Source organism: Microcaecilia unicolor, chromosome 2 (assembly GCF_901765095.1).
Source record: "Microcaecilia unicolor chromosome 2, aMicUni1.1, whole genome shotgun sequence".
Classification (NCBI taxonomy): Eukaryota; Metazoa; Chordata; class Amphibia; order Gymnophiona; family Siphonopidae; genus Microcaecilia; species Microcaecilia unicolor.
This window is the reverse complement of record NC_044032.1, coordinates 60,109,767-60,135,860: the sequence shown is the minus strand read 5'-3', so window position 1 is coordinate 60,135,860 and position 26,094 is coordinate 60,109,767. Positions and strand designations below refer to the sequence as shown.

At 42.0% G+C, this 26,094-nt stretch overlaps 1 protein-coding gene across 1 annotated transcript in view; it reads left to right on the top strand.

Annotated features, from left to right (window-relative positions):
- Positions 1-9,037: 9,037 nt before the first annotated feature.
- TXNL1 (thioredoxin like 1) overlaps positions 9,038-26,094 on the top strand; it is a 61,246-nt gene continuing 44,189 nt past the window's right edge. The window contains exons 1-2 of the mRNA XM_030191913.1: positions 9,038-9,095; positions 12,364-12,542. Of these exons, the coding sequence (XP_030047773.1) occupies positions 9,038-9,095; positions 12,364-12,542 (237 nt within the window). The remainder of the gene's footprint in view (positions 9,096-12,363; positions 12,543-26,094) is intronic.

Here is a 26,094-nt window from a genome sequence, read left to right as displayed (position 1 = left end):
ACTGGATGGAAGGATGCAGAAAGGAAGAGGGGAGACGCTGGAAGGATGGGGAGAGAGAGGGGAGATCCTGGAAGGATGGGGAGAGAAAGAGGAAAGCTGCTGCATGGAAAAGGGAAGTAGTGAAAGACTGGAGAAGAAGGGTGAGAAAAAGATGAAAAGCCATAAGTAGATGAAGGAAATTAAAGAATGGATAGTAAGAATGAATTAAATCTGGACAGAGAGAGAGAGAGGCAGAAAATATTGAAGAAAGCAAAGAAAAAGGAGAGAAAATGACAAATGGCCAGGAAACCCTGGCAGAAGAGTTAAGCAAAAATGAAGGAAAGCAGAATCTAGAGACTGGGAGCACCACAATGAGAAAAAGTAAATGGCCATACAACAAAGGTAAAGAAAATAATTTTATTTTTAATTTAGGATAAAATAATATGGTACCTGTGTTAATAAAGTTTCAGAGCCCAATACTTCCTTCCTTAGGTCAGGAGAGGATACCGTAACAGCATTATACTGACCTGAGGCAGGAGGTTAGGTTCGGCCTCTGAAAGCTACTGAAAGTGTGACTAAATTTTTGCTGGGGGAGGGGGTGGTTGGGTAGAGAGAAAATTTTGTGCCCACCCACTTTGGGTTCAGGCCCACCCCAAAATTGGCAGTCTGGCATGCACTGGTTCTGGCATCAGTGTTTGCAAATACAAAAAAAAATCCTGGGACTATTGTAGATACAGCTAACAATATATTAATTTTTTTGGACATGATCCTGATTAGGGGTTATTTTTGTCTATTCAGAAGTTGCCAGGCAGAGTAATACATGTGCTTGGGCATTCTAGCCTCTTCCAGAAAGAGAGAGTAGCTAGTATTCCCATATTACAATAAGGAGGGAAGCGTTTGGCAGGCGAAAACACCCCCCTAAATATAAAATCTCCTGACTGCATTCAAACAGCAGTTTTTGGCTTCCTGGTCTCTGCCCATAGCATAATGGAGAAGGCCCTTCATGCCTGAGTCTTAGTCATATAGATCCCAGAGAGTTCTACAGACTGTTTATTGTGTTACTCTAGTTGGTATAATAAGGTCAATAAGTGATCCAGGAACAAGCAGGTGATAGAAGCCGCTTAAGCATCTGCCCTGTTGGGCATTTGAGGGAACCGGAATCCATTTACTGGATAATGGACTACATGTGGAACCACAACAAGGCACAACTCATCTCACATATCCCTAGTAATTCTTCTCCCCCCCCCCCCTTTTTTTTATACTCACTCAAACCAGTACACCTTGAGCTGACTAAGTAATCAGTGCTCTCCACTAAATTGACAGCTAACTTCCTCATCAGTGAGATAAATCATGAAATCATCAATTCTGCATCTAGAATAAATTACTATAATTTCAAATTTCTCTGAAATGGCAGGATCCTGATATTCAAGCAAAATCCAATTTAAGAAAGATTCAGTCCAAAGAAGCTGTGATACAGAAGTATATGCTTAACTACTATTCAAGCAGTGTTTTGTGAGCAAAAGTAAGTCGAACAAATGGGGATGGGCTCAGTTTTTCATCTGTCAACCTTCAAGAGTGGCAGAAATCTAGAACATGAGTACAAGAAATGGTCAGCTAGGTGCTAAGCTAAAGTCACTCAGAAAGACAATAGAGGCTGAAAGTGGACAGCCAGCTTATCATCAGTTCTGCATCATGGGGTCTCATCAGAGGCTCCTCGAGGGCAACAAACTGTAGGAACCTAAGAGCCTAATCTTAACTAATAAGCAGTCACACTTGGAATAATAAAACTGCTACAGTCAACAACCTCTAGGCGGGTGTACAGTTTGAGAGTAAACATGCTAAACATAGAAGTCAATCAAATTTTGATTTGCCAACTCTTAAAATAGGCAAAGTTACTTTGCCGGCTAACAATACTGTTAGGGTACTAGGAGTTATATTGGATTCTACTCTCTCTTTTAAAGTGCATGGTTCATTTATTTATTTATTTACAGCAATTATATCCCACAATTTCCCACCCAGGGTAGGCCCAATGTGGCTTACAACAATCTACATAAAACAAACAGCAGGCAAGGTCCAACAGTTAATGTCCTAGAAGTATAATGGGAAGGACAGAAGCGAACGTGAAGAAAAAGAGAGAAGCAGAGGTGGTAATATGACAGCGGGGAAGACAGTCAGAAGTTAGAGATGCCAGACAGGAGTGATGCGTCTGCTTTGCCAAATAGAAAGGTCTTGAGGTGCTTTTTTGACGGTAGGATGATCAACGGTAAATTTCACTGACTTAGGCAGATCATTCCAGAGATGAGCACTAGTGTAGGAGAAAGTGATGCATAGGTTCTTTTGTATTTAAGTCCAGAATATACGGGTAATGGAGGTTTAAATACGATCATGCAGACCTATGAGAGTTCCGTGGTGGCAAGTTGATCAGGGTGTCCATGTATGCTGGGGCTTGCCATAGATGAATTTATGTACTAGAGCGCAAATTTTAAAAGTGATACAGTCCTTGATGGGAAGCCAGTGCAGTTTCTCTCGCAAAGGTCTTGCATTGTCAAATCTGGATGCACCATGAATTAGCCTGGCAGCCGTATTCTGAGCTGTCTGTAGTTTTTTCAGGAGCATGTCTCTGCACCCTGAATAGATGCCATTGCAATAGTCAAGACGGCTGAGGACCAGTGATTACACTAAAGTGACAGCACAACAGAAGGTATAAACATCATTGGATTAAGCAGAAGTTCAAGGCCTTCACATGTTGTTTACACAGTGGCACAGTGCATAGAGAGATGCTATTCCTCTGTGGCTGCATCAGCTATATAGCACAAGCTTGGCTAGAATATGGTTCATCTGTAATTAAGACCTGTTTTTTAAATTTGCGGTGAATTAGACCAGTACTATCGCTGCATTTGTCATTAACATAGTGCGCTTTTGAAGGGGGTCAGACAGAGAGATCAAGTGACTGCAGTTAGTACAAAATACTGCTGTTAAACTGTTGTATAATGCAAATAAATTTGATCATGTGATTCCATTGTTGTAACTTGAGCACTGGCTCCCAGTGGAATATTCAATTGTTTATAAGATTTTGCTGTTGATTCATAAGTCTGATTTCAGGTACTCCTTTATTTTTGTCATCTCACCTTATTCCATATGTTCCAATAAGGGTTCTGCGTTCTACTCAATAATGCTTGCTGGTTGTACCTGCAGTTCGAGATGTACATAGCGAGCATCAATGTTTAATATAGGGAAAGGGGAAATGGGACTTGATATATCGCCTTTCTGAGGTTTTTGCAACTACATTCAAAGCGGTTTACATACATTCAGGTACTTATTTTGTACCAGGGGCAATGGAGGGTTAAGTGACTTGCCCAGAGTCACAAGGAACTGCAGTGGGAATTGAACTCAGTTCCCCAGGATCAAAGTCCACTGCACTAACCATTAGGCAGGCTACTCCTCCACTCCACTCCACTCCACACAATATAGTGGGCCTTACAATGTGGAATGCCCTTCCGATGGCATTACACATAGAGGGCACTCTTTCTAAGTTTAAGGTCATGTTAAAGGTTCATTTATTTCGATTAACTTTTAATCCTTAACTTGTGCTATTTGTGGTGCAAGCTGTTTCAAAACCCGGGTCTGTTAAAGCACAACAGTATTGTAATGTTATTTGTTGTTCTATTTTATGTTATTTTTGGATTGTAATTTCTATTTTATTTGTTATTACTATCTTTAATCTTCTTTGATGGTTTGACCCTAAGTGGACAATCAAATAAATGCAACCTTGAAATAATCTAACAGGACAAATATTGGGAAACATAATAATTTAAAGGCAAGAAATTATGAAACACAAGGCAAGTCTCTTTACCAAAAGGGCAGAAAGATATATTAGGGCCTCTCCTCCTTCCTTCATCTATTTTGAGGGATTGTAGAAAATCCTACCAAGTATATTTTGGAAGAAGGCTGTTCCTTCATTTTCAGATTGGTCAAATCTCAAAAATACACAAAATGTCAAACTGTTTAGCCTATACTAAATCTTGTCTTTTACTTCTCCTAACTTATAATGTGTGACAGCATAACAGAAGGTATAAACATCATAGGATTAAGCAGAAGTTCAAGGCCTTCACATGTTGTTTACACAATGGCACAGAGCATAGAGAGATGTTATTCCTTTGTGGCTGCATCAGCTATATAGCACAAGCTTGGCTAGAATATGGTTTTTGCTGCCACTTAGTGGCTGTACCCAACATTACATATTCAGCTGAATAAATATCTTCCCTTCACTCTGAGTGACAAATATTCAGATATCAAGAGGTTGAACTTAGGTGTATGAAACCTTACAAAACCAATAAGAATGGCAGCCAACAGCACAGGAGGATACTTGACATTCAACAAGTGCATTTATAGATATTCCATCTGATAATGGTTCCACAAATTCAGGCAATTGTTGAACTGAACTGGAGTTGGTACATCTAATGGGCTCACTGAATGAATATTTAAGGGATAGACAACATGCTTTATTATGATGGTCCTATATGGTTCATAGTCCTAAAGCTGATTCATGTGGTGACGGTAGATTGCTAAATTAAGTATTCTTGCGGTACATGAAACAGGTCCAGTCAGCTTGATATTTGTACTGGTGTCCACTTTTGCCCAAGACCGTAGTTTTGCACAAAGAATGAATCCTCTTTTTAGATGTTTAGTAAATAGTAGTATCATGCTCCTTTTTTAGATCTGTAGTAGAGAGTTGCACACCGACAGAAATTTCACCCATCCCTGCCCTCCCTCACTGGAATCTAACCTGTACCTACTTGTACCCGCTATGATCCATTCCATACGCCCCCATCCCTACCCATATTCCACAGATTCCAGAATGTATAAACATATAAAAAACAATGGAAAAAACAACATGTATTTATTAACTGAAAGTAGTTATTTCTTGTCCATGCAGAAACAGAAGTCTACAGTATGTAATTCTAACTGATCATTTATCCTCAAGAAGATGTTCTGCTGTTAAAAAAAAGACCATTCCATTGTGTGAGAAATATGTATAATATATTGCTTTTTCATTTAACATAATTGCAAAAATAACTTATGCCCTGGTAGAATGGAACTCTTTAGGGATGGGCTATACTTCTGTAGGCCCTTCCTAACAGGAACCACCATATTATAGCTTTTTAAAATCATTAACAAAAGAAACTCTGTTAGTTTAAGGTAATGTGTGCAAAATGATAAAAGTGCTGAGAGAGAGAAAAAAAAGGAGGAGTAAGAAGCCCACAGAGCTGAAACAACAATGTATCTAAGCATGAGACCATGAAGCTGTAAGACTATGGACAATGGGGAAGATGGAATATGCCATGTGCTGAACTATGCAAAGCTCTCTCACATAAAGGTTTAAAGACACAAAAATGCAGACCAAGCAGAACTAACAATGGATAGGGCTCAGCTGCTAGGGTGATGGCAAATTTTTAGAGGACTGTTATATAATTAACAATGATGTATTAGGGGTTGGTAAATGTGATCAATATCCAATGAAAAACTTACGAGCAGATACTTAATGTAACTAAAAAGAAAGGGTATAAAACCTGTAAACATTAAGAAGGGGTGTGCCTCTTGCTTCTAGAGACAACCATCTTTGCAAAGGTGTATTTTGAAATAATACAGTAATTAAGATCTGTTTCACCAAATCTGGTTTTATAAGTTCTTTTTTTTTTGTATAAGTTCTCAGGTTATCTGGGGGCTGTTTATAACACATTGCCATAACAGAAAATTAAATGCTACATCATGGTGACACACTGCAGGTGTGGTGGATTGAAAGCAGGCAACCAGATTTAAATAGGGCTTTCTTTAGAAGCAAAAGGATCAGGTAATTAAATGCACTTTCCTTTGAAGGAAATGTTGAGGGGCATTTTTGATGTGACATTTAAATCCAACTTTGGATGTTTTGCTCAAAACATTCAAAATTCAAGTGGTGAATATAGCAATTTTCAAAAACATTTATCTTTTTGTTTTGAAAATGGCCATTTGCTAGATGTTTGTGTTCAATGAGTCTATCTTTGGACTGATGTTTTTGTGCTCAATGCGTCTATCTTTAGACTATTAAAAAAAAAAGCCAAGAGAAAAACGCACAAAAACAAGCCATTGAGGAGTATGAGGGGGCCAGCATTCTTAGTAGTCAAACAGACATCCTAGCAGAACAGTGGGGAACCACAGGGGGCACTGTGGTGGACTTCACATAAAAGGTCCCAAGTACATATCTCACCGTTACCCCTTATATTGTATGGGGATGTCACGTTTTTCCAAAAGCAGGAACTAGGATCGTGAGCCCTTGGGCCACTGCCGAGGAGCGGCAGTGGCAGGCAAAACCACCTCACACAGGGATAAGACAGAACTTGGACAGGGACGGCTAGACTTCACCTGCACCTGGCCACCCTTCCACAGGAGTTGAGCCCCTGGGTGCAGGTGGCCGGCAGGACTTGTCGGACAGGGCCGGAACTGGATACCAGCAGGATACACACAGGGACTAGAACACACAGGGAGGCTAGCAGAATACTAGACTAGGACTCTCAGACAGAACTGAAAGCTGCAAGCAGCCACTGAAACAGGGAACAACCACAGATAGACAAGAGACAGAACTGAAAGCTGCAAGCAGCCACTGAAACGGGGAACAAACACTGATAGACAGGAGACAGAACTGAAAGCTGACAGGCAGCCACTGAACAAGAAACACAGGCAACTAAGAACTAGACAAAGACATACAAACAAGAAGCAAGACTGGGAAACAAGCAATACAGAACAAGAAGCTACACAAAGACTAAACTAGAATCAGGCAAGAAATACAGACTATAAATTGGACTAGGCAGAAGTGCACCAGCACCCCAACATACCAGGGACCTTAGACAATGCAAAGGCCAAGCAGAGAGTTTCCAAATAGCTAATAAGCCCAGCAGCAGCTGAGATTCAAGCTGCAGCAATCACCAGACAGCTACGGGTGCTGTGCAGGCTCAAACAAGACAAGCAAGTCTGGCAGGGCCGGAAGATCCGGACTGGACTGGGCTGAAGTCTAGAACGGGAAACAGCACACAGACAATCCAATGCAGCCACCAGGTCTGGCCACCAGAGGACAAGAGGAACACTAACCAAAACACAAGCATAAAGCATACTGAAGCACCGAGAGGCTTAACACACACAGGTGCAGTATAGTGGAGTAATCAGAGCCATGCTGGAAGCAGCCAGCAGACAGAGACAGAACTAACTCAGAAAAGAACAGACAGAAGCCAGCTCAGAAGCTGACCGCCGGAAATAAGGTGAGCCTGAAAGGGGTCACGACCACAATCGTGACAGGGGAGCACTCCAAAACCCACAAAAACCTACTGTACCCAGCTGTACACCACTACAAAAGCCCTTATGGCTGCAGGTGTCACTTATATGTGGGTACAGTAGGTTTCTGGTGGGTATTGGAATGGCTCACTCTTTCCAACGGAAGTGTACTAGTTAGGCTGGGATATGGGCCTGGGTTCCCTTCTCTACAGTATACTGCACCGACCACTGGCTACTCAAGGAACTTGCTTGCTGCTCAAATAGGCCTGGCCATAACATCTGAAGCTGTCATAGAGGCTGCTATATACTATTTCTTTCACATCTCGGGAGGGGGAGGGGGTCAGTGACCACTGGGGGAGTAAGGGGGGATCATTCCTTTATTCCTCCAGTGGTCATCTGGTCATTTGTGGCTTAGTCATTATTAAACAAATCTAGCTAAAAAGGTCTTAGTTTTAGTCCTGGAAGTTTTTGTTTTGTTCCATTATGGCAGAAAAATGTGTAAGTGTTAGGAACACCCAAATCACGCCCTTAACATGCCCCTAACACGCATCACACGCCCCCTTACTAATCATATCCAGTGAGGTCTCCACATAAACAACCATGGTTTTTCACCAGGCTTGCAGTTGTTGCTGCAACAGGCTAGGATTGCGGAACACAATGGAGGAAGTATGGGACTCCTGAGGCACTGAATTTCTGCAAAATCAGGCAGAAAACTTATAGTCTAAGAACTGCCCGTAGATCCTATTATAATAATCATATTAGATCCTCTGATAATCCTACACATTCTATGTTTTTCTTGGTTGCTCAATTGACACAATGGGGTCTTCTGGTTCCTCTGAACCTCCTCCCATCAGTAGAGATTCTAGAGCAGTGCTTTTTTTGATAAAAGTAGGGCCCTGCAAGGTTCTTTTGGTAAGGCTGTTCCAAATCAATTATATAACTGGTCAATCCACTGAGTGAGTCTCTTCCTCTGGTTCCCCTATCCCACCGATGGACTATTCAGCTGTCTCTCAGATTGACTACATGCTTTTTAGATCCAATTCCCTCTAACTGGATCAATATATCTAGACATGGTCTGCTTCCTTTGGCTCTTAATGTCATTTCCAGTGTTCTTTCTCTTGGACAAGTTCCCTAATCTTAGAAGATGACTGTTGTCTGGCCAATCTTCAATCCTTCAGACCCCACAAACTAAAGACCTGTTTAAAATATTTGTTTTCTTTCAAAGAACACAGAAAAACTTATCTGTCACCAGTTAGTAGAACAGGTTGAGAGGGTCTGTGCTCTGCACCCCCATCAATTCTGGAATCAGGGTAGGACATAGCTGTGAAACAGTTTTGATGTTGGGGGGGAAGATCTCTCTCACCAGCAATTTTCTAAATCTGGTCACCTGCTCATTGTGCATTTAATTTAAACAATTACGTTTTTTCACTTCTGGATTGCAATGTCTACTAAACCATATAAAATGATGCTTCATTTTCTGTGCATTCTGCAACTAAATGCTCAAAGCCACTCCCGCTAGACAAGAACATCATTGTGGAGGATTTAAAGCTCCCAGAAAGATCTTATGCAACAAAATCTTTAAAATACATCTGATATTAAATCAGACATAGCAGTGATGTCTACTCAACTCACTCACTCAATTAAATGTGAGGTTGGAGTTACTCGAGGAATGCGTGTCAGTACACGACATGCAGGTCAAAGAGGTCCAAAGGCGACTGAATAAGACAGATATACTCAGAATGAAATTGAGGCCATGGCGAACAGAATGAGAAGGAATAATCATCTGCTGGGTTTCCTGGAACATCCTCAAGGTACAAACATGACTAATTTCTTGTCAACCTTGCTGCCTCAACTCCTGGAGATAAAATTTGACCCTCCTTTAGAGATGGCTCACGCCCGTCAGGTCCCGTCTAGGTCCTTGAATGGTAAACAATATCCTTGGCCAATCGTCATTACAATGTTGCAATACACGCAGGCTTTAAAATTTTGCAAGCTGCAAAAGCAAAAAAAGACTTATGATACAATGGTTGTAACTTGTCTTTTGCTCCTGACTTATTGAAAACTGCAAAAAAGTATAAGCCTTTTTTTGGATCTAGGTCCCAAACTAAAGGCATTGGGAGCAGCTGGTGATGGAGTCTCTATTTGCTTCTGCTAGTTGCATGTGAACCTGAACATTTCAGTGTTACATGTTTTCTTTTATTTCAGTTTCACTGTTGTTTCACTTACATGGGTCGTGTTTTTCAGAATGATGCTTTTTTGAAATTGCACCAGTTATCATTTTTAAACACTTCTATTATAATAAAGGTTAACTTACATCTTTAAATGTTAAAGGCATTTCTAACCCTATAAAAAGGAAGAAGATCTTTCTATATCTTAAAAGGCTCAACTTTGACATTTGTTTTCTGGAAGAATCGCATTTGAGTCAAGAGAAAACTAATAAACTCTCTGGGAAGTGGTTTGATCAATGTTATGCTGCACCAGCCTCTGGAAAGTAAAATGGAGTATTATTCTCATTGGAAGTCTTTTCCATTCCAACTCTCTACTTATGTTTAAGACCCTAATGGATGTTGGTCTTGGATAGATGGAGAAATTCAAGGAAAAACCAATAACTCATAAATATTTATGCTCATAACAATGATTCATCTTTTTTCCACAATTAAGCTCTTCTGGTAATACCTCACTTTCTGCTCACACCTTACTTGGGGAGACTTTAATTCCCTCTGGACCCTATACTTGATAGATCATTCCTCAATGCTGCCTGGCCAAATAAAAGTGAGAGCTTCCTTTCTTAACTTCACTCATACAATCCTATGGCTGGTCTGATCACTTCAGACTAGACATGACCCTTTACTGGAAAGAACTAGGAACTCGTCAACCACAAACACGAACCTCATAATAAACAAGAGGAGCAATTGACACAAAAACATTCTAGGACTCCATTTCCATCATGCAAGGTCATCCTGGTGTGTCCGGTCCATTTACATCGCTTCCAGCCGACAGAGGTTCAGCCTACTCCAAGGATTCATTATATAACCTGAAGTCCTCCTAACAACGTGTCTGCGGACCATTTTAGACTCTCTTCTCCTTTCCCTATTTTCTTCTTTCTTCTATTCTGTCAAATTTAATTGTAACCTTATCACCGCTGATCTGGCGATAGTCTATCAGTCTCAATACAAATATAGCAGAGTTTTTTTGTCCATGAGGGAAACGTCTCAACAACTACGGCTATATTTTACACACTTACGTGTTCATTTATAGTCCGTAGAAAAGTCATCACTGACTCAAAAACCCTCAGTTTTCCTGCTTGTTTAAATTTTTATTTACTTATTTACTTTATCAAAAAAAATATATAATATGTGAAAATATAGAATCACTTATCTTGCCAAATGTTCATATGAAAGGCGCTTAATCCAATTAAATCATGAGAAATGCAATGGTTCCTACGGTCCCGTTTCGAATCTCTTCGTCAGGGAACCTTCTTGCACCTAAAACATTGCGCCAAAATGGCTAAATCAAAAGCAAGAAAATTCAAATCATATACTATTGTCTTCGACTTTTGTAAACTTGTATTGTAATGATAATACCTCACAGACAAGTCTATCAGCACATTGTAAGCCACTTTGAGACTGCAAAACTGTGGGGAAAACGTGGGTATAAAATGTGCAAATAAATAAATAAATAACCTGTTTACTGATTCCAGAAAAGCATATCGAGACAGCTGTATTTTGCATATTACCGTGCTAGAAAAACGTCTCAATGAAACTTTTTACAGCTACTAGGAGGCAGAGATCGTTTGCGCTTGTAGCAGGCAGGAGCATCCCCGTAAACTCATGTAGTAAAAAAAATCAATAACAAAATTGATAATCTATATAAATCATTTTCCATTGCTATCACCAGATGATAAGTACATAAGTAGTGCATACTGGGAAAGACCAAAGGTCCATCTAGCCCAGCATCCTGTCACCGACCAGTGGCCAATCCAGGTCAAGGGCACCTGGCACGCTCCCCAAACGTAAAAACATTCCAGACAAGTTATACCTAAAATGCGGAATTTTTCCAAGTCCATTTAATAGCGGTCTATGGACTTGTCCTTTAGGAATCTATCTAACCCCTTTTTAAACTCCGTCAAGCTAACCGCCGTACCACGTTCTCCGGCAACGAATTCCAGAGTCTAATTACACGTTGGGTGAAGAAAAATTTTCTCCGATTCGTTTTAAATTTACCACACTGTAGCTTCAACTCATGCCCTCTAGTCCTAGTATTTTTGGATAGCGGTGAACAGTCGCTTCACATCCACCCGATCCATTCCACTCATTATTTTATACACTTCTATCATATCTCCCCTCAGCCGTCTCTTCTCCAAGCTAAAAAGCCCTAGCCTTCTCAGCCTCTCTTCATAGGAAAGTCGTCCCATCCCCACTATCATTTTCGTCGCCCTTCGCTGTACCTTTTCCAATTCTACTATATCTTTTTGAGATACGGAGACCAGTACTGAACACAATACTCCAGGTGCGGTCGCACCATGGAGCGATACAACGGCATTATAACATCCGCACACCTGGACTCCATACCCTTCCTAATACACCCAACATTCTATTCGCTTTCCTAGCCGCAGCAGCACACTGAGCAGAAGGTTTCAGCGTATCATCGACGACGACACCCAGATCCCTTTCTTGATCCGTAACTCCTAACGCGGAACCTTGCCAAGACGTAGCCAACCCCGATCTAGACGGAACGCTCCTGCTGCTTTACTAGCTTAAACCACATCAAAACTGCCCGCCCTCGCCCTACTCTAGCCGTTATGTTTCTAATTTAAGCTGTGCCTTTAAGCGAGCGAGAATGCGCGGTGCCTGCTGGGTACGTTCTTTCTTACGCTCTTTGCTGCGTATGCGTAGTATCCTGAGCCTTGGCGTGACTCGGCACAAGGAGGTTAGATTGAGACTCGGTATTAGCATTGGCGAGGCGTCAGGCGAGGCCGGCGGACCCATAACCGGAACCGGAAGTGGAAAAGAGTGACACAGCTGGATTTGTATAGAGCCTAGGAGGAGGAAGCGGCATACTGAACCAGGAGGACGTAAGCCGGAGCCCCAGCGGGGACCGTGATATTCCACCTGTGGCTAGGTCTCTGCTGCTTTCCCCTTCAGCCTTCTGCGGTGGACCATGGTGGGTGTGAAGGTGATCGCCAGCGATCCCGAGTTTCAGCCCGAGCTCGGCGGCGCGGGATCCAGGCTTACCCTGGTCAAGTTCACTATGAGAGGGTAAGGAAGGGCCAGCCTGCCGCAGAGGCTGAATCTTCAGCAGCCTTTTTCTTTCTCTAACGAAACCTCTTTTGCTGAGCAGATTAGTACTAGTCGTTGAGAAGACGAGGAAGTGATCCGAGGTTTCCCTTCTCTAGCAGTGTGAGGGGGGGATCTCGACAAGGTACGATTTTATGGGAAACCGATGTCTTATGCGTGACTACCTTGTGGGGGGGGGTAGTTTCCTTTGATCTTTGAGTTTCGCAAAACGGTTGGGTTTTCAGGATGCCATGATGACTACGTGTGAAATGTATTTGTATGCTGTACCTTCGTTGGTGTGCAAAGCAATTAACTATATTTATCATGGGTGTTTTGGAAATCCAGTCAGCTTGTGCCCTTTGAAAGTGTAGAGTTGTCTATCCCCTGGAGTGGAGGATGACATTACAAAAAAGTCTGGCTAGGGATACAGAAACAATGTTGAGCATAGGATTTATTTTTTTATTTTTATTTTATTTTTTATTTTATTTTATTTATTGCATTTGTATCCCACATTTTTCCCCACCTTTTGCGGGTTCAGTGTGGCCTTACAATATGAGTTGAATGTTGGAAATACAATTTGTTACAGATAGTTAGGGATTATATTATGCAGGGTTAAGCGAAACAATTGAGGTTTAGGTTTCTTTTAGTTCAAATTTATTTATTAAGAAACGTACAATACAGTTCACTAATCAAGGGATGTATTAACATATATTTCTGTTCCAAAGAAAAGAACAAAAAGACACTCTTAACATAAACATAGATTTTTCTCAATGTGTGCATTCTATATGGCCAACTAAAGTGTGATATCGTACGGAGCAAAAAACCACCCACTGGGGCCCAGATTTAACTGTGGCATTGTACCTGCACCTTTTCTCCACTATTGCTGCTTATGGCAAAGACAGACTTGTCTCCACTATTTATAAAGGTATCTTGTATATTGGCTTTCTCAGTTTTTTAAAGTTAACTTAATGGTTAAATCTAGCAATGTTGTTCATTAGGGTAGCTCTTTCATTAGGAAGAAAATTGGGGAGCCCTTTCAATTTCCATATATTATCAATTTCTAATTAGTTCAGTCAGTTCCAAATGGTCGCTTATTCAGTGTCAGACTTGTTCCTAGAAGTGGTTCAGAGTGTTGCAGTACAAACGTAGATGTGCAAGGATATCATTCTTTTACTCCACAAGACCAGTGTTGATTGGATTGAGTATTGGAGATTTTAGCCAGTTTTGACTACATTATACAAAGATTGAGTTAAAGCACCTGAAAGAGTATACCTTATAGACTTAAAATCATAGGCCATCCCAGTGTTTGTCCATAAATTATATGTTCAGTGTTCCATATGTTCTCTCCCTATACTTCTAATATAGTGGAGTAAAGGAGTAGCCTAATGGTTAGTGCAGTGGCCTGAGGAACTGGGTTCAATTCTCACTGCAACTCCTCATGACTCTGGTAAGTCACCAGGTACAAAATAAGTACCTCAAATATATAAATTGCCAAGATTGTAACCACAGAAAAGCGGTATATCAAATCTTTTTTCTAATCTCAATATGATACATAATTATTTTATGGAACTTGGAGACTGTCATAGGGAGTGTAACTTAGAGGCACATGAGATGGATAGTTACCTGGTGGTAGGGTCCACCTTGGGGGGTCAGCACCCAAGAAAAAGATCTAGGTGTCGTAAACAGTATGCTGAAATCTTCTGCCCAGTGTACACTGGCGGCCAAAAAAGCAAACAGGATGCTAGGAATTATTAGGAAAGGGATTCAAAATAAAACCAAGAATACTATAATGCCTCTGTATCACTCCTTATTGCAACCTCACCTTGAGTACTGTGTTCAATTCTGGTTGCTGTATCTCAAAAATGATATAGCAGAATTAGAAAAGGTTTCAGAGAAGAGCGACCAAAATGATAAAGGGGATGAAAATCCTCTCGTATGTGGAAACGCTAAAGAGGTTAGGGCTCTTCAGCTTGGAAAAGAGATGGCTGAGGGGAGATATGATTGATGTCTACAAAATCCTGAGTGGTGTAGAATGTGAATCGATTTTTCTTTTTCAAAAAGTACAAGACTAGAGGGATACTTGATGAAGTTACATGGAAATACTTTCAAAACAATAGGAGGAAATATTTTTTCACTTTAAAGAATAGTTAAGCTCTGGAACTGTTTGCCAGAGGATGTAGTAACAGCGGTTAGCTTATCTGGGTTTTAAAAAATGTTTTGAACAAGTTCCTGGAGGAAAGTCTATTGATACAGACATGGGGAAGCCACTGCTTGCTCTGGGATTGGGTAACATGGAATGTTGCTACTATTTGGGGTTTTCTGCCAAGTACTGGATTGACCACTCTTGGAAACAGGATACTGGACTAGATGGACCATTGGTCTGACCCAGTATGGCTATTATGTTCTTATGTAAGTCTTTGACACTCTTGGAAGTTGTCATGCTGGTGAGATAATGCAGAGGCATGGGTTTGGTTTGGGCCTGCTCCACTAACAGCAATTTTAGTCTTTCAGTCCTCTGCAATTTCAGTGAACCAGAGCCTGACCTCTTGCAATGAGGAATGCTTGATGGTAAACTCTAAAATTAATAGGCTTCTTGTACTATGCACCTTCCCAAGTTTCACTGTAGTCTATTGTTTCTTGTATCTACCCTAGTTATATTGTATCTACTGTTTTTATGTAATCATTCCTGTTACACTGTAAGACCACTGACCCAAACAATTGCTTGAATAATGTGGGGTATAGGAACAATACATGAAATGAAAATCAGGAAATGTACTCCTTCAGGGACTTGTTCTTCAGCTTTTGTAATGTAATCTGTGGCACATTTTTATTCCATAAGAATATACCTAAGACTTGTTCAAGACTTTCATATATTGAAGTTGGAGGCAGAATTGGCAGCTGCCAAGAATGTAATTTATTTTAGGTGAGATCGCCATCTTTATGGTTTCCATGCAGCCCCTACCATATCATGGAGAAAGGTGGCCATTATGTAAACCAAATTCTGAACCTTTGAAAGCAGTTAGAAATGTGACCACCTAAGTATCACCATACCAGAACAGATTGAAGGGTCCATCAAACCCAGTGTCCTGTTTCCAGCAGTGGCCAACTGAGGTCACAAGTACCTGGCAAGATTCAAAAGAGTAAAATAGATTTTATGTGGAGTTTCTCAAGTCCTCCTTGATGAAACACAGAAACATAGATTCCGTATGGCCTATCCAATCTGCCCACCCATGCCATCTCTTCTCCCTATCACTCCCTGAGATATTCTATGTATTTCCCTTAGCTCTCTTGAATTCAGATACTGTTTTCATCTCCACCGCTTTTACTGGGAGGCCATTATTCACCACCCTTTCTGTGAAATATTTCCTTGAGTTACTTCTGAGTCTATCCCCTTTACCTTCATCCTATGCCCTCTTGTTCCAGAGTTTGCTTTAAATGAAGACTTGCCTCCTGTGCATTTATGCCACATAGTATTTAAATGCCTGTATCATATCTCCCCTTTTAGGAACTTGGTCTAAACCTTTTTTAAAACCCTTCTATGCTAACTGCTTTACCACAACCTCTGGCAACGAATTCCACATTGAGTGAAGAAATATGTTCCCCCTACTTATTTTAAATTTACTGCTTAGTAGCTTCATTGTGCGCTCCCTAGTCCTTGTATGTTTGGAAAGAGCAAATGAGCAATTTATGTCTACCTGTTCCACTTCACCCAGTATTTTATAGATTTCTATCACCCTCAGCCGAGAGCCCTAGCCTCTTTAGCTTTTCCTTATAATAAAGTCATCCTCAAAACAAAGTCATCCTATCTTCTTTATTATTTTCATTGCCCTTCTCTGTACCTTTTCTAATTCTGTTATATCTTTTTTTTTTAGATGCAGTAAGCAGAATTGCACATAATATTTGAGATGTGGATTCCTTTTTAAAAAAAAATAATTCCTAACATTCTGTTTGCTTTCTTAGCAACTGCTGCATTCTACACAGGAGCTGCTAAACCAGGTACCAGGTTTCAAGATATTTATAGGTCTGTTAGACCAGTGGATTGGATAGGTCTGCAGGTCTTGTCTGGTGACATACTGGTTTAGTGGCATAGCAAACAAACTTTGTCCAGTTGGCTTTATAATCTGCTTGTCACGTTTGTGACTGTTTCCTTGTTTGTGCTCACCTCGCCCTCTGGTGGCCAGAACCGGTGGCTGCTATGAACTGTCACCCATTCCAGACTTCAGCCCAGTCCTAGTTAGTCTGTGTGTAGTTTGCTTAGGTTTATTGCTTGTTTCCTACTCTTGTTCTTGTTTGTATTCTGTGTGTAGTTTGCTTAGGTTTATTGCTTGTTTCCTACTCTTGTTTCTTGTTTGTATTTCTGTGTCTAGTTCTTGGTTGTCTTGCTTAGTGGCTGCTCTGCAGCTTTCAGTCCTGTCTCTTTTCTGTCAGTGTTTGTATCCTGTTTCAGTGGCTGCTTGTCAGCTTTCAGTTCCTGTCCTTTAGCTTGTCCATTTCCTGCTTTGTGTAGTATTGTCTGTCTGTGAGTCCTAGCCCAGTTTCCTGCCGTGCTGCCCATGAATATTCCTTTCCCCTCTGACCCTCAGTCTCTGTTCAGCCTAGTTGGTATTGTTCCTGCCCTGTCCGGTAAGTCCTGCCGGCCGCCTGCACCCAGGGGCTCAAACTCCTGAGGAACAGCAGTCAAGCGCAGGTGAAGTCTAGCTGTTCCTGTCAGAGTGCTGCCTTGTCTCTGGTGTGGGATGGTTTTTTGCCTGCCACTGCTGCTCCACAGCAGTGGCCCAAGGGCTCACGAACCTAGTTTCTGCCGTGAAAACCTGACACTGCTGTGTGGCGGATGTTCTAAAGGCTAGAATATGTGGAATAGAGTTAGTAGTAAGCATACCTCATTAGATCATTGACATTAATGAAGTTTAGTCTTTCTAAATTTGGCTTTTATACAAAGAATTCATGGGTTAGCTCTCACTGCTATTGCTAAAGGCTCCAAAGCAAGATTTAAAAAAAAAAAAAACAGTAAAAGTGGTCAAATCTATCTGATACCACAGTGGAATTGAAACGATGTCGTCAATGTGCCACTGACTGAATTTTTCCTTCTGGTGCAAAGTACCATGTCACAGTCGTGCAGATTAAGTTGGGTCTTATACCAAACTATTCAAGAATATATGACCATTTTATATAAGTTGTCGAGCTGAATGATGACTGAATATAGAGTAGCCCTGTGCTAATTTTGGAGGCTACCATCTGTCCTACAGCTGTGAAGATTTGTATTGTGCACATGATTTTTTGAACTGTTATTTGTTATTTCGTTTTTGGGTATTTTTGAGTGTAGTAATGTCTTTTGGAGTATTAGCTTATCTGCATGAGTGTAATGTTTGCTGTTCAGTTTTTGGGAACATAGTTTTTTTTTTTTTTCTCTTTGTTTTTGAGAGTTGTTTCCTGTGTTCTTTTTTTCCAGAAACGCCAACTGAACCTGTGATGGTAGCTGTCCTGAATTCTATGTAGTGTCTTCTGAGGCAGTTTAGGTTTCATTTGTCTAATGCAATTAGTTTTTTGCAGGGAGCTAACACTCACTGGCATTCTTTAGCAAAAAGTTTATTTTTGAGAAATTTGTATGCAATGGAGATCTATTTCTTGAATGTTAATGCAAATTTCCTTGTCATCAGCAGCAGATGAATCCATTAACTGATGGGTTGTATCTGCCTACCAGCAGGTGGAGATAGAGAACGCTGAAAAACACACAGTGACCCTTGGACGGCTAGCCCCCAACTGCCTTCAGTATTTCTCTATCTCCCAGCAGGTGTGGACGTAGCTTGATCAGCTCCTGGATTTCAGACTGCCTGGGTTGGCTCCTGTGCTTTGCCAGTTGAGCAGGGTTGTTGTGGCTGGTGGTGCCACTTTAAAGGCATATAGGTTCGCCCTTTCCCTGCCTTACCCATTCCCCCCGCCTCCTGGAGTCTCTCTGTTGCTGCCTGCCTCCAACTTTCCTCACAGCGTTAAAAAAAAAAAAAAAGCGCGCTTTTACTGCTTGGCTGTTCTGAGGCTATTTCCAGAGACTGTGGTTCTGTGCAACTTGACCGGAGCTCGTTGACTCGGTCCTTCTGAGGTGAGAGTGGTGCCCAACTCCTCCGGGGAGGTCCTGCGGATGCCGTTCCGAACGGGGTAAGTTTTGGCGCAAAGCCGCCATTTTATTGCCATTATTTCCCGTCCTGGTCGGGTGATGGCTGCTGAGGGAGTTAAGGCTTGGCTATTGAGAGGGCGTAATCGAGAGACAAGGGCTACTCTACAGATGTCATCTCCACTCTCTTGCAGGCCCGCAAGTGGTCCACCTCCGCAGCTTATACTCGGATCTGGCACAAGTTTGAGGCATGGGGTGGTATTTAAAGTCGATCACACCCACGGCGGGCTACAGGCTCTACAGTGCTGACTTTTTCAGAAGGGCTTACAAAGAGGCTGGCTTACAATTCCCTGCAGGTGCAAGTGGCAGCATTATCATGCTATCGAGGGAAAGTCGCTGGCTTGACACCTTGCTGCTCATCCGGACATTGCCAGATTTCTCAGAGGGTGCTTAGGCTCCGTCCTCCCGTCGGTTGCCCTGTCCGGCCTGGAACCTGGGGATGTTTTTGAAGTCTCTCCAGTGTTCGCCCTTCGAGCCGCTTACAGCGAGCTTCGGAGAAGGATGTGACTCTCAAGACAGTCGTTTTGGTGGCCATTACATCTGGCTAGACGTGTGTCCTGAGCTGCAGGCGCTGTCCAGTCGGGACCCCTTTCTGCAGTTCTCGGAGTCCTGGAGTAACGGTGCCTACAGTGCCTTCCTTCCTGCCTAAGGTGGTTTCAGCGTTTCACCTGAACAAGCCCATTTTCTTCCTTCCTTTTCTAGGAAGAGTTCCAGACTCCTTTGGGCAGTTACATCTTTTGGATGTCCGCAGGGCGCTGTTGCAGTATCTACAGATGTCAGATGACTTCAGGACTTCTGATCGCCTTTTGTCTTGTTGTCAGGTCCTTGGCGTGGAGACCCCGCCTCTAAGGCCACTAGCCCCTGGCTCAGGAGTCATTTTTTCTTGCGTATCTGCTTCATGTCGGTCTCCGCCTGAAGCGTTTAAGGCGTATTCCACGAGAGCGATTTCCTCTTCGTGGGCTGAAACGGTGCACTCACCTCTTCAAGAGATCTGTAGTGCTTCTCAGCTCTTATTTGTCCGGCATTGCAGGCTGGATGTTGCAGCTAAGCAGGACGCTGTTTTGGAGTACAAGTGCTTGCTCGCGGTGTGGTCTGTCCACCCTAAGTAGGGAGTGCTTTTGTACATCCCATCAGTTACTGGATTCATCTGCTGCTGCTGATGACAAGGAAGGGAAAATTAGGTTCTTACCTTGGTAATTTTCTTTCCTTTAGTCACACCATGATCCCTCCCTGTCTGACTTTGTTTTTTGTTCAGATCTTCATGCAGATAAATCTCATTGGGAGAAGTTGGAAACCAGTTCTCAGAATTTCTACATGATGTTCTACTGCAGGAGGTTGAGATCGTCCCTCCTTTGCATGGTTATTGCTCCTGTTCTGGGGCGTTTGTTCGCTGTGAGGAAAGTTTATGTTATTATACCTTTATGGTTCATTCTGCTTTGGAAATCTCAAATACTGAAGGCGTTGGGGCTAGCCGTCCAAGGGTCACTGTGGTTTTTCAGTGTTCTCTATCTCCACCTGCTGGTAGGCTGATACAACCCATCAGTTAATGGATTCATCTGCTGTGACTAAAGGAAAGAAAATTACCAAGGTAAGAACCTAATTTTCCCTTCCTAAAACCCTGACTGGCTGGGATTCCCTGGGGAAGGGTTGGGAACCCACTGGTCTAATGTATTGTTTTAATTTTGATTTTGTGTGTGTGGTTTTTTTGTTTTTTTTTTTTTTGGCAGATGTGGTCCTTGTTTACGATAGCGCCTGCATTCAGTGCTTTTGAGTAATAAAATATCCCAAGCAGTCTTTTTGGAAGTTGATGTACATCAATGCCAAGTAAGTTACTGGTTAAATGATTTATTTGTGCTCCCAGACCTCACAAGGGCTGCCCATAGTGGAGGGCATTTAAACATAATCTCTAGTAATAAAGCACAAAACATAAGACTTTCCACAGTACACTAATGAAAAAATATCTTCATCAACAGCAGACCATGTAAACAGTAAATAATCAAGGTAAGAGAGCAACCATAATTGTACTTGCTTGCAAAAATGTGAATAACATTGTGCTTGCCTAATGAACTCAGAAGGTCATTCCATAAAGAGGGGACTATCACAAAGAGTGCTCTACCCACTGACGTGGGTGCTCTTAATACTCCAGAAAGTTGGAAGAATCAACATAGTGCCCTGGCTTGAGTGTAGCTGTGGGGGATAGCTTTGGACGTATCAGAATCATGGTAAACTCCCTGTTCTCATGAAGCTCCATTAGCTTCCTGTAGATTGGAGCACCATGTTTAAAGTGTTTAGTAGTTGCATCAGTTCATACTATGTTGTCTTTCTCAACATATGAAATAATATGAACCAGGATGGCTCTTCTTTCATCTCAGCAGTGATTTATTAGACGATCCAAAAATAAGCAGGGGTATGACTGGTAGCAGTTAAAAATAAGCTTTTACTTTGGGATCTGTAATTTGTGCCCTCGCCTTTTTGTTTGCATCTAGAATAGGATTTGTCATTTTGTCAAGTACTTAAAACCTGGATGTTTATACAAGCTTTTCCAATAGCTGTGAGAAATGAATTAGAATGCAGTCACAGTTACATAATATGCCTAGATCTGTGGTCAGTATGGGTAATAGTTTAAATATATTGTTTTAATATATTTTGTTGATATAGTAGCTAGACCAAAACATTAAACAATAGCTGATACATCTTACCCCACCATCTCCATTGTCCCAATGAAAGTTCAAGAGAAGGAGGGGCATCCTTTCAAAGATTTCAGGAGCTTCATGCCTGTCCTTCCCTTCCTCCCCTGAATTATCAAATTTGAAATTAAATGTAAGATTAAAATTGCCCTCTTCCATTAATATCCCTTCCCAATATCACATACTTCCTTTTCACTAAATGAAAGTAGCTAAACTTTTCTTGATGTTTGAAACATATATATTATATTAATCAGGGTATATATGCTCCCATTGTTTATTGCGGTCATCAACAAAATCTACCTTTCCCATTTTTATAAATCTGATCTATTCCACCCTCGGCTTTTTTGAAAATATCCCTTCTCTTTCTTTCTTTTTGTCCCTGTCCTATTTGATGTCATCGCAGTGTGTGGGTAAGACTTGCAACGTATCCTGTGTTCATTTTTTTTTATGTTGTGGGTCTCCTGTATCCATGCATCTTTTACCCTCTTTAGTCTCTTTGATTATTTTTTTTTTATTTGAAAAATGTTATTAAACACAACATAAGAAAAAAATACAATGCTTGCCAGTGCAGCCAACAGACTGCTCTGATGTTCCAAACAATTAAAGTCCAACATCAACTGTAAATCATATCATTTTTGATGATTTCTCCCTACCCATCCACCCTCCCACCCAATTCAACTCCCCCCCACCTTCCCCTGCTCACAACTTACTCCGTCTTGGCTAAATCACCTGTACAGGTACATCACTACTCCATAATCGTTCTATTTGGACCATTCTTTCGCATCAGGCTTATATCTGCCTGTCTTTTGTCAGTCAATTGGTTCTAGGCCCACAATGCTCTTGATTCTCATTGTCCAGTCTGCGTTGTAGGGCCCAGTCTTTGTTTCCAATGGGCTGCGATTTCCAGCTTGGCGGCTGCCAACCCAATCTTTTTAAGCCGCTTCTGGCCCCTTTTATTTCCCCATCCCAACAAACACCACTTTGGTTCCGCCGGGAACTGGCATGTCCAATAGTCCGTGTCAAATGCATAGCAACTTCCACCCAAAAAGTCTGTATAAGGGGACACGACCACCAGACATGTAAAAAATTGCCTATTTCTGCTTCACACCGCCAGCATCGATTAGATATCATAGGATACATTCGCTTTAGCCTATCCGGTGTGTAATACCATCTACTTAAAACTTTGTATGCATTTTCCTTAATTAGCACACACACCGATGCCTTTTTCACCTCTAAACACATCCGCTCCCACTCCTTCACACTCATTTCCATATTTAAATCACGTTCCCCTGCTGTCATTAGGGCAATTTAAGCATCTTATCTCCCCTAATGTATTTGTATAACCTGGAAGTTCTTTCCTCCTCCTTCCAGGGTTACCCAAATATTTTCCAATAGCTCCTTTTCCCTCGGATCAGGTTGTAACCACCCCTGTCCCGTCATGAAATGTCTAACCTGTATGTATGCAAAATAATCAAATTCTGGTAGATCAAATTTCCTCTGTAGATTCGTAAAGTCTCTTATTGCCCCATCCGACATAAGATCCCTAAATCTCCGCAGGCCCTTTCGATTCCACTCACGAAATACCGCCCCCCCCCCCCCTGTTGTCCTGCAGGAAACTCATCTTCATGGTAATATGAGCAAAAGTAGAGGTTTTCACCCCCTTCCGGAATTTACTTTTTAATACATCTCAGGTATGTTGCAAGTGAGCTATAAAAGGACTAATATTCCCCTGAGGTAGGCTATACATCTGTCCAGACCCCCATACTCCTTTCTCCAAATTACCCCTTGGAACCAGGTTTTGCTCTAAGGTCGCCACTGGTGATCTATCTCCTTTGCTCCACTCCGCCACTTGCTTTAATTGGGCTGCTTGATAGTACCATATTAAGTTGGGTAGCCCTCTTCCCCCCTCTTCCACTCCCCTCCACATATTCTCTCGATGTTCTTGCTCTCTTACCCCCCCCATACAAACCGTGAAATATCTGACTGTAATTTGTTCAAAACCACTGTGAAACGTCCAATGGCAAACGTTTGGAAGAGAAACAACATCCGCGGGACCAAGTTCATCTTGACCACCGCTATCCTGCCCACCAGGACAGCAGACCATTCTTCCATCGACTCATGTCTGTGCGCAGTTCCCTAAACAGGGGAGCATAGTTTAAACCATATAACTTTGTCAGATCCCTAGTAATCCATATGCTCAGATATTTAAAGCTCTCCCGTGCTTGCCTGAAGGGAAATTTTTCCAACATAGCTCAGTATCAGAGGGAGACCCCGCTATACCCAAAACTTCTGATTTATCATAATTAACTTTAAATCCAGACATTTCCCCAAAAACTCTGATCTCTTTGCAGATGTTTGTTAACGACACTTCTGGTTGACTCACATAAAAAAGAATGTCATCTGCAAACAAAGCTATTTATGCTCCCTATCTCCCACGTAGAGACCCTTTATTTGAGCTGTCTTCCGAACCTTCTGCCGCAAGAGGTTCGATCGCAGTAGCAAAAAGCAAGGGAGAGAGGGGACAGCCCTGTCTGGTACCCCTTTGTATCTGTACTTGTTCCGAATATCCTCCATTCGCCTTTATCCTGGCCACCGGACTCGCATATATCCCCGAAGCCAAGATAGGATCCCTGGACCAAACCCCATGACCTTTAATACCTCCCACAAATAAATCCACTCAACCCGGTCAAAGGCCTTTTCTGCGTCAGTTGTTAAAAGCACCAAGGCCTCATCCCTATTTTGACCCTCCCAGACAATATTTAGGGTTCTCCTAATGTTGTCAGCTACTTGTCTCTTAGGTATAAAGCCTGCTTGATCGGTGTGGATTAACTGGGGAAGGAATTTATTAATCCTCTCTGCCAATACCTTGGCCAATATTTTAATATCTATATTTATAAGAGAAATCGGCCTATATGAACCACATATTGTTGGGTCTCGCCCAGGTTTGGGAAGAACTGAGATCCCCGCCTCATACATGCTCCTCTGCAGAGTCCCTAATTTGAAGCATTCGTTCCCTACCCGCACTAAAAGTGGTCCTAGCTCCTTTCCCAGTATCTTATAGAATTTAGCCGTGTACCCGTCAAGTCCAGGTGCTTTAACCCCTTTCAGACCCTTAATAACTTTATCTATCTCATCTGACGTTATGGGTTTGTCCAGAAACTCCCTCTGCTGCTCAGTTAAGCTGCGTAGTCCTATCCCTCCTAGATATTCTTGAATCCCCTCCGTAATTTTCGCTTCTGTAGAGTACAGAGCTGCATAATATCGGGCAAAGTGTTCCCTAATTTCTTTGTCCTGATACATCAGACAATCTCCCGCTCCCTTTAATTTAGTTATAGTATTTCCCACTACCCTTTGTTGCAAGCTGCGCGCCAGCATCCTTCCAGCTTTATTACTGAACTCAAAGAATTTTTGTCTTATTAGCTTTCTATGATATTCCATCTGTCAAATTTTGTATTTGTTGTAGCTCCGGCCTACACTCCCGCAGCTCCCTCAAAGCTTCAGGACACCGCCCTCCCTGATGTTGGGCTTCCAGTAAGGCCAATCTTTGTCGTTCCCTCAATTCCTGGATTTGACCCTCTCTTTTCCGTTGACTACCTTTCCTAATCAATGAGCTCTTACTACCACTTTCAGGGCATCCCATAGGGTCCCGTCAGATACATCCCCTGTATCGTTATGCACTATGTATTCCTGTATCACCCTTCAAATTTCCCCGCAAGCCTCTGTAGTATCAAGCAAGGATTCATTTAATCTCCAAAATGTTTGACCCCCGCTCTCTCCCCAATCCCCTCCATGAAATCCAGATAGGGGCATGGTCCAAAGTATGTATGCTCCCAATATCAGAGTCCCGAACCTTACCCCACAAGTTGCGGGATCCCCAGATTGTGTCTATCCATGTGTAAATGTTAAGTAGTAGTAGTAGTAAGTGCGCTGCGCATGAGAGTAGAAAGAGTAGGTCCGCTGTCCGGGATGCTGCATTCTCCAAACATCGATTAAGTCTAGCTCCTTGACCAATCTTAATAATTTAGGCGTATTAGCCTGTCTACCACCCTTCCTGCCCTAGAGTGGTCCAGATCTGTCAATGCCCAATTGAAATCTCCCCTAGAATTACATTTCCTGGCACAAATTGGAGTAACTATCCTCAGGGCCTCAAAAAATGCCCCCTGTCCTTCATTAGGTGCATAGATATTCACCAAGGTAATCAGCTGGTTATTGATCTTACCTTTGACCGCGATGCACCTGCCCTGGCCTTCTAAATAGGTTTATTCGTGAATAAAAGGGACCGTATCGTTTATGTAGATTGCAAGACCCCCCTTTTTCCCCCCTCTAGGGTCAGCCAAAAAATAACTCACCCCCATATTCTTATACTGTATTAACCGCTCATCTTTCTTTTGAATGTGTGTCTCCTGCAGCATACTGATATCCCATTTCATTTTGCGAATTTCCCTATATATGATACTTCTTTTTTCAGGAGTATTCAAGCCATTCACATTCCCCGAACCAACTGTTATCCCTCCCCCTCCCAGGAAATCCCCTCATCTGTTCACTAGCCTTAGCTGCCAGTGATATCCCTAAGGAAGTGTCGTTCCGATGGGTTCCCTATCCACATTTTATCCCCAACATACCCCATCACTCGTCAGCATACATCATTTTTCCATTCATTCCCCCAATTAACCCCTAT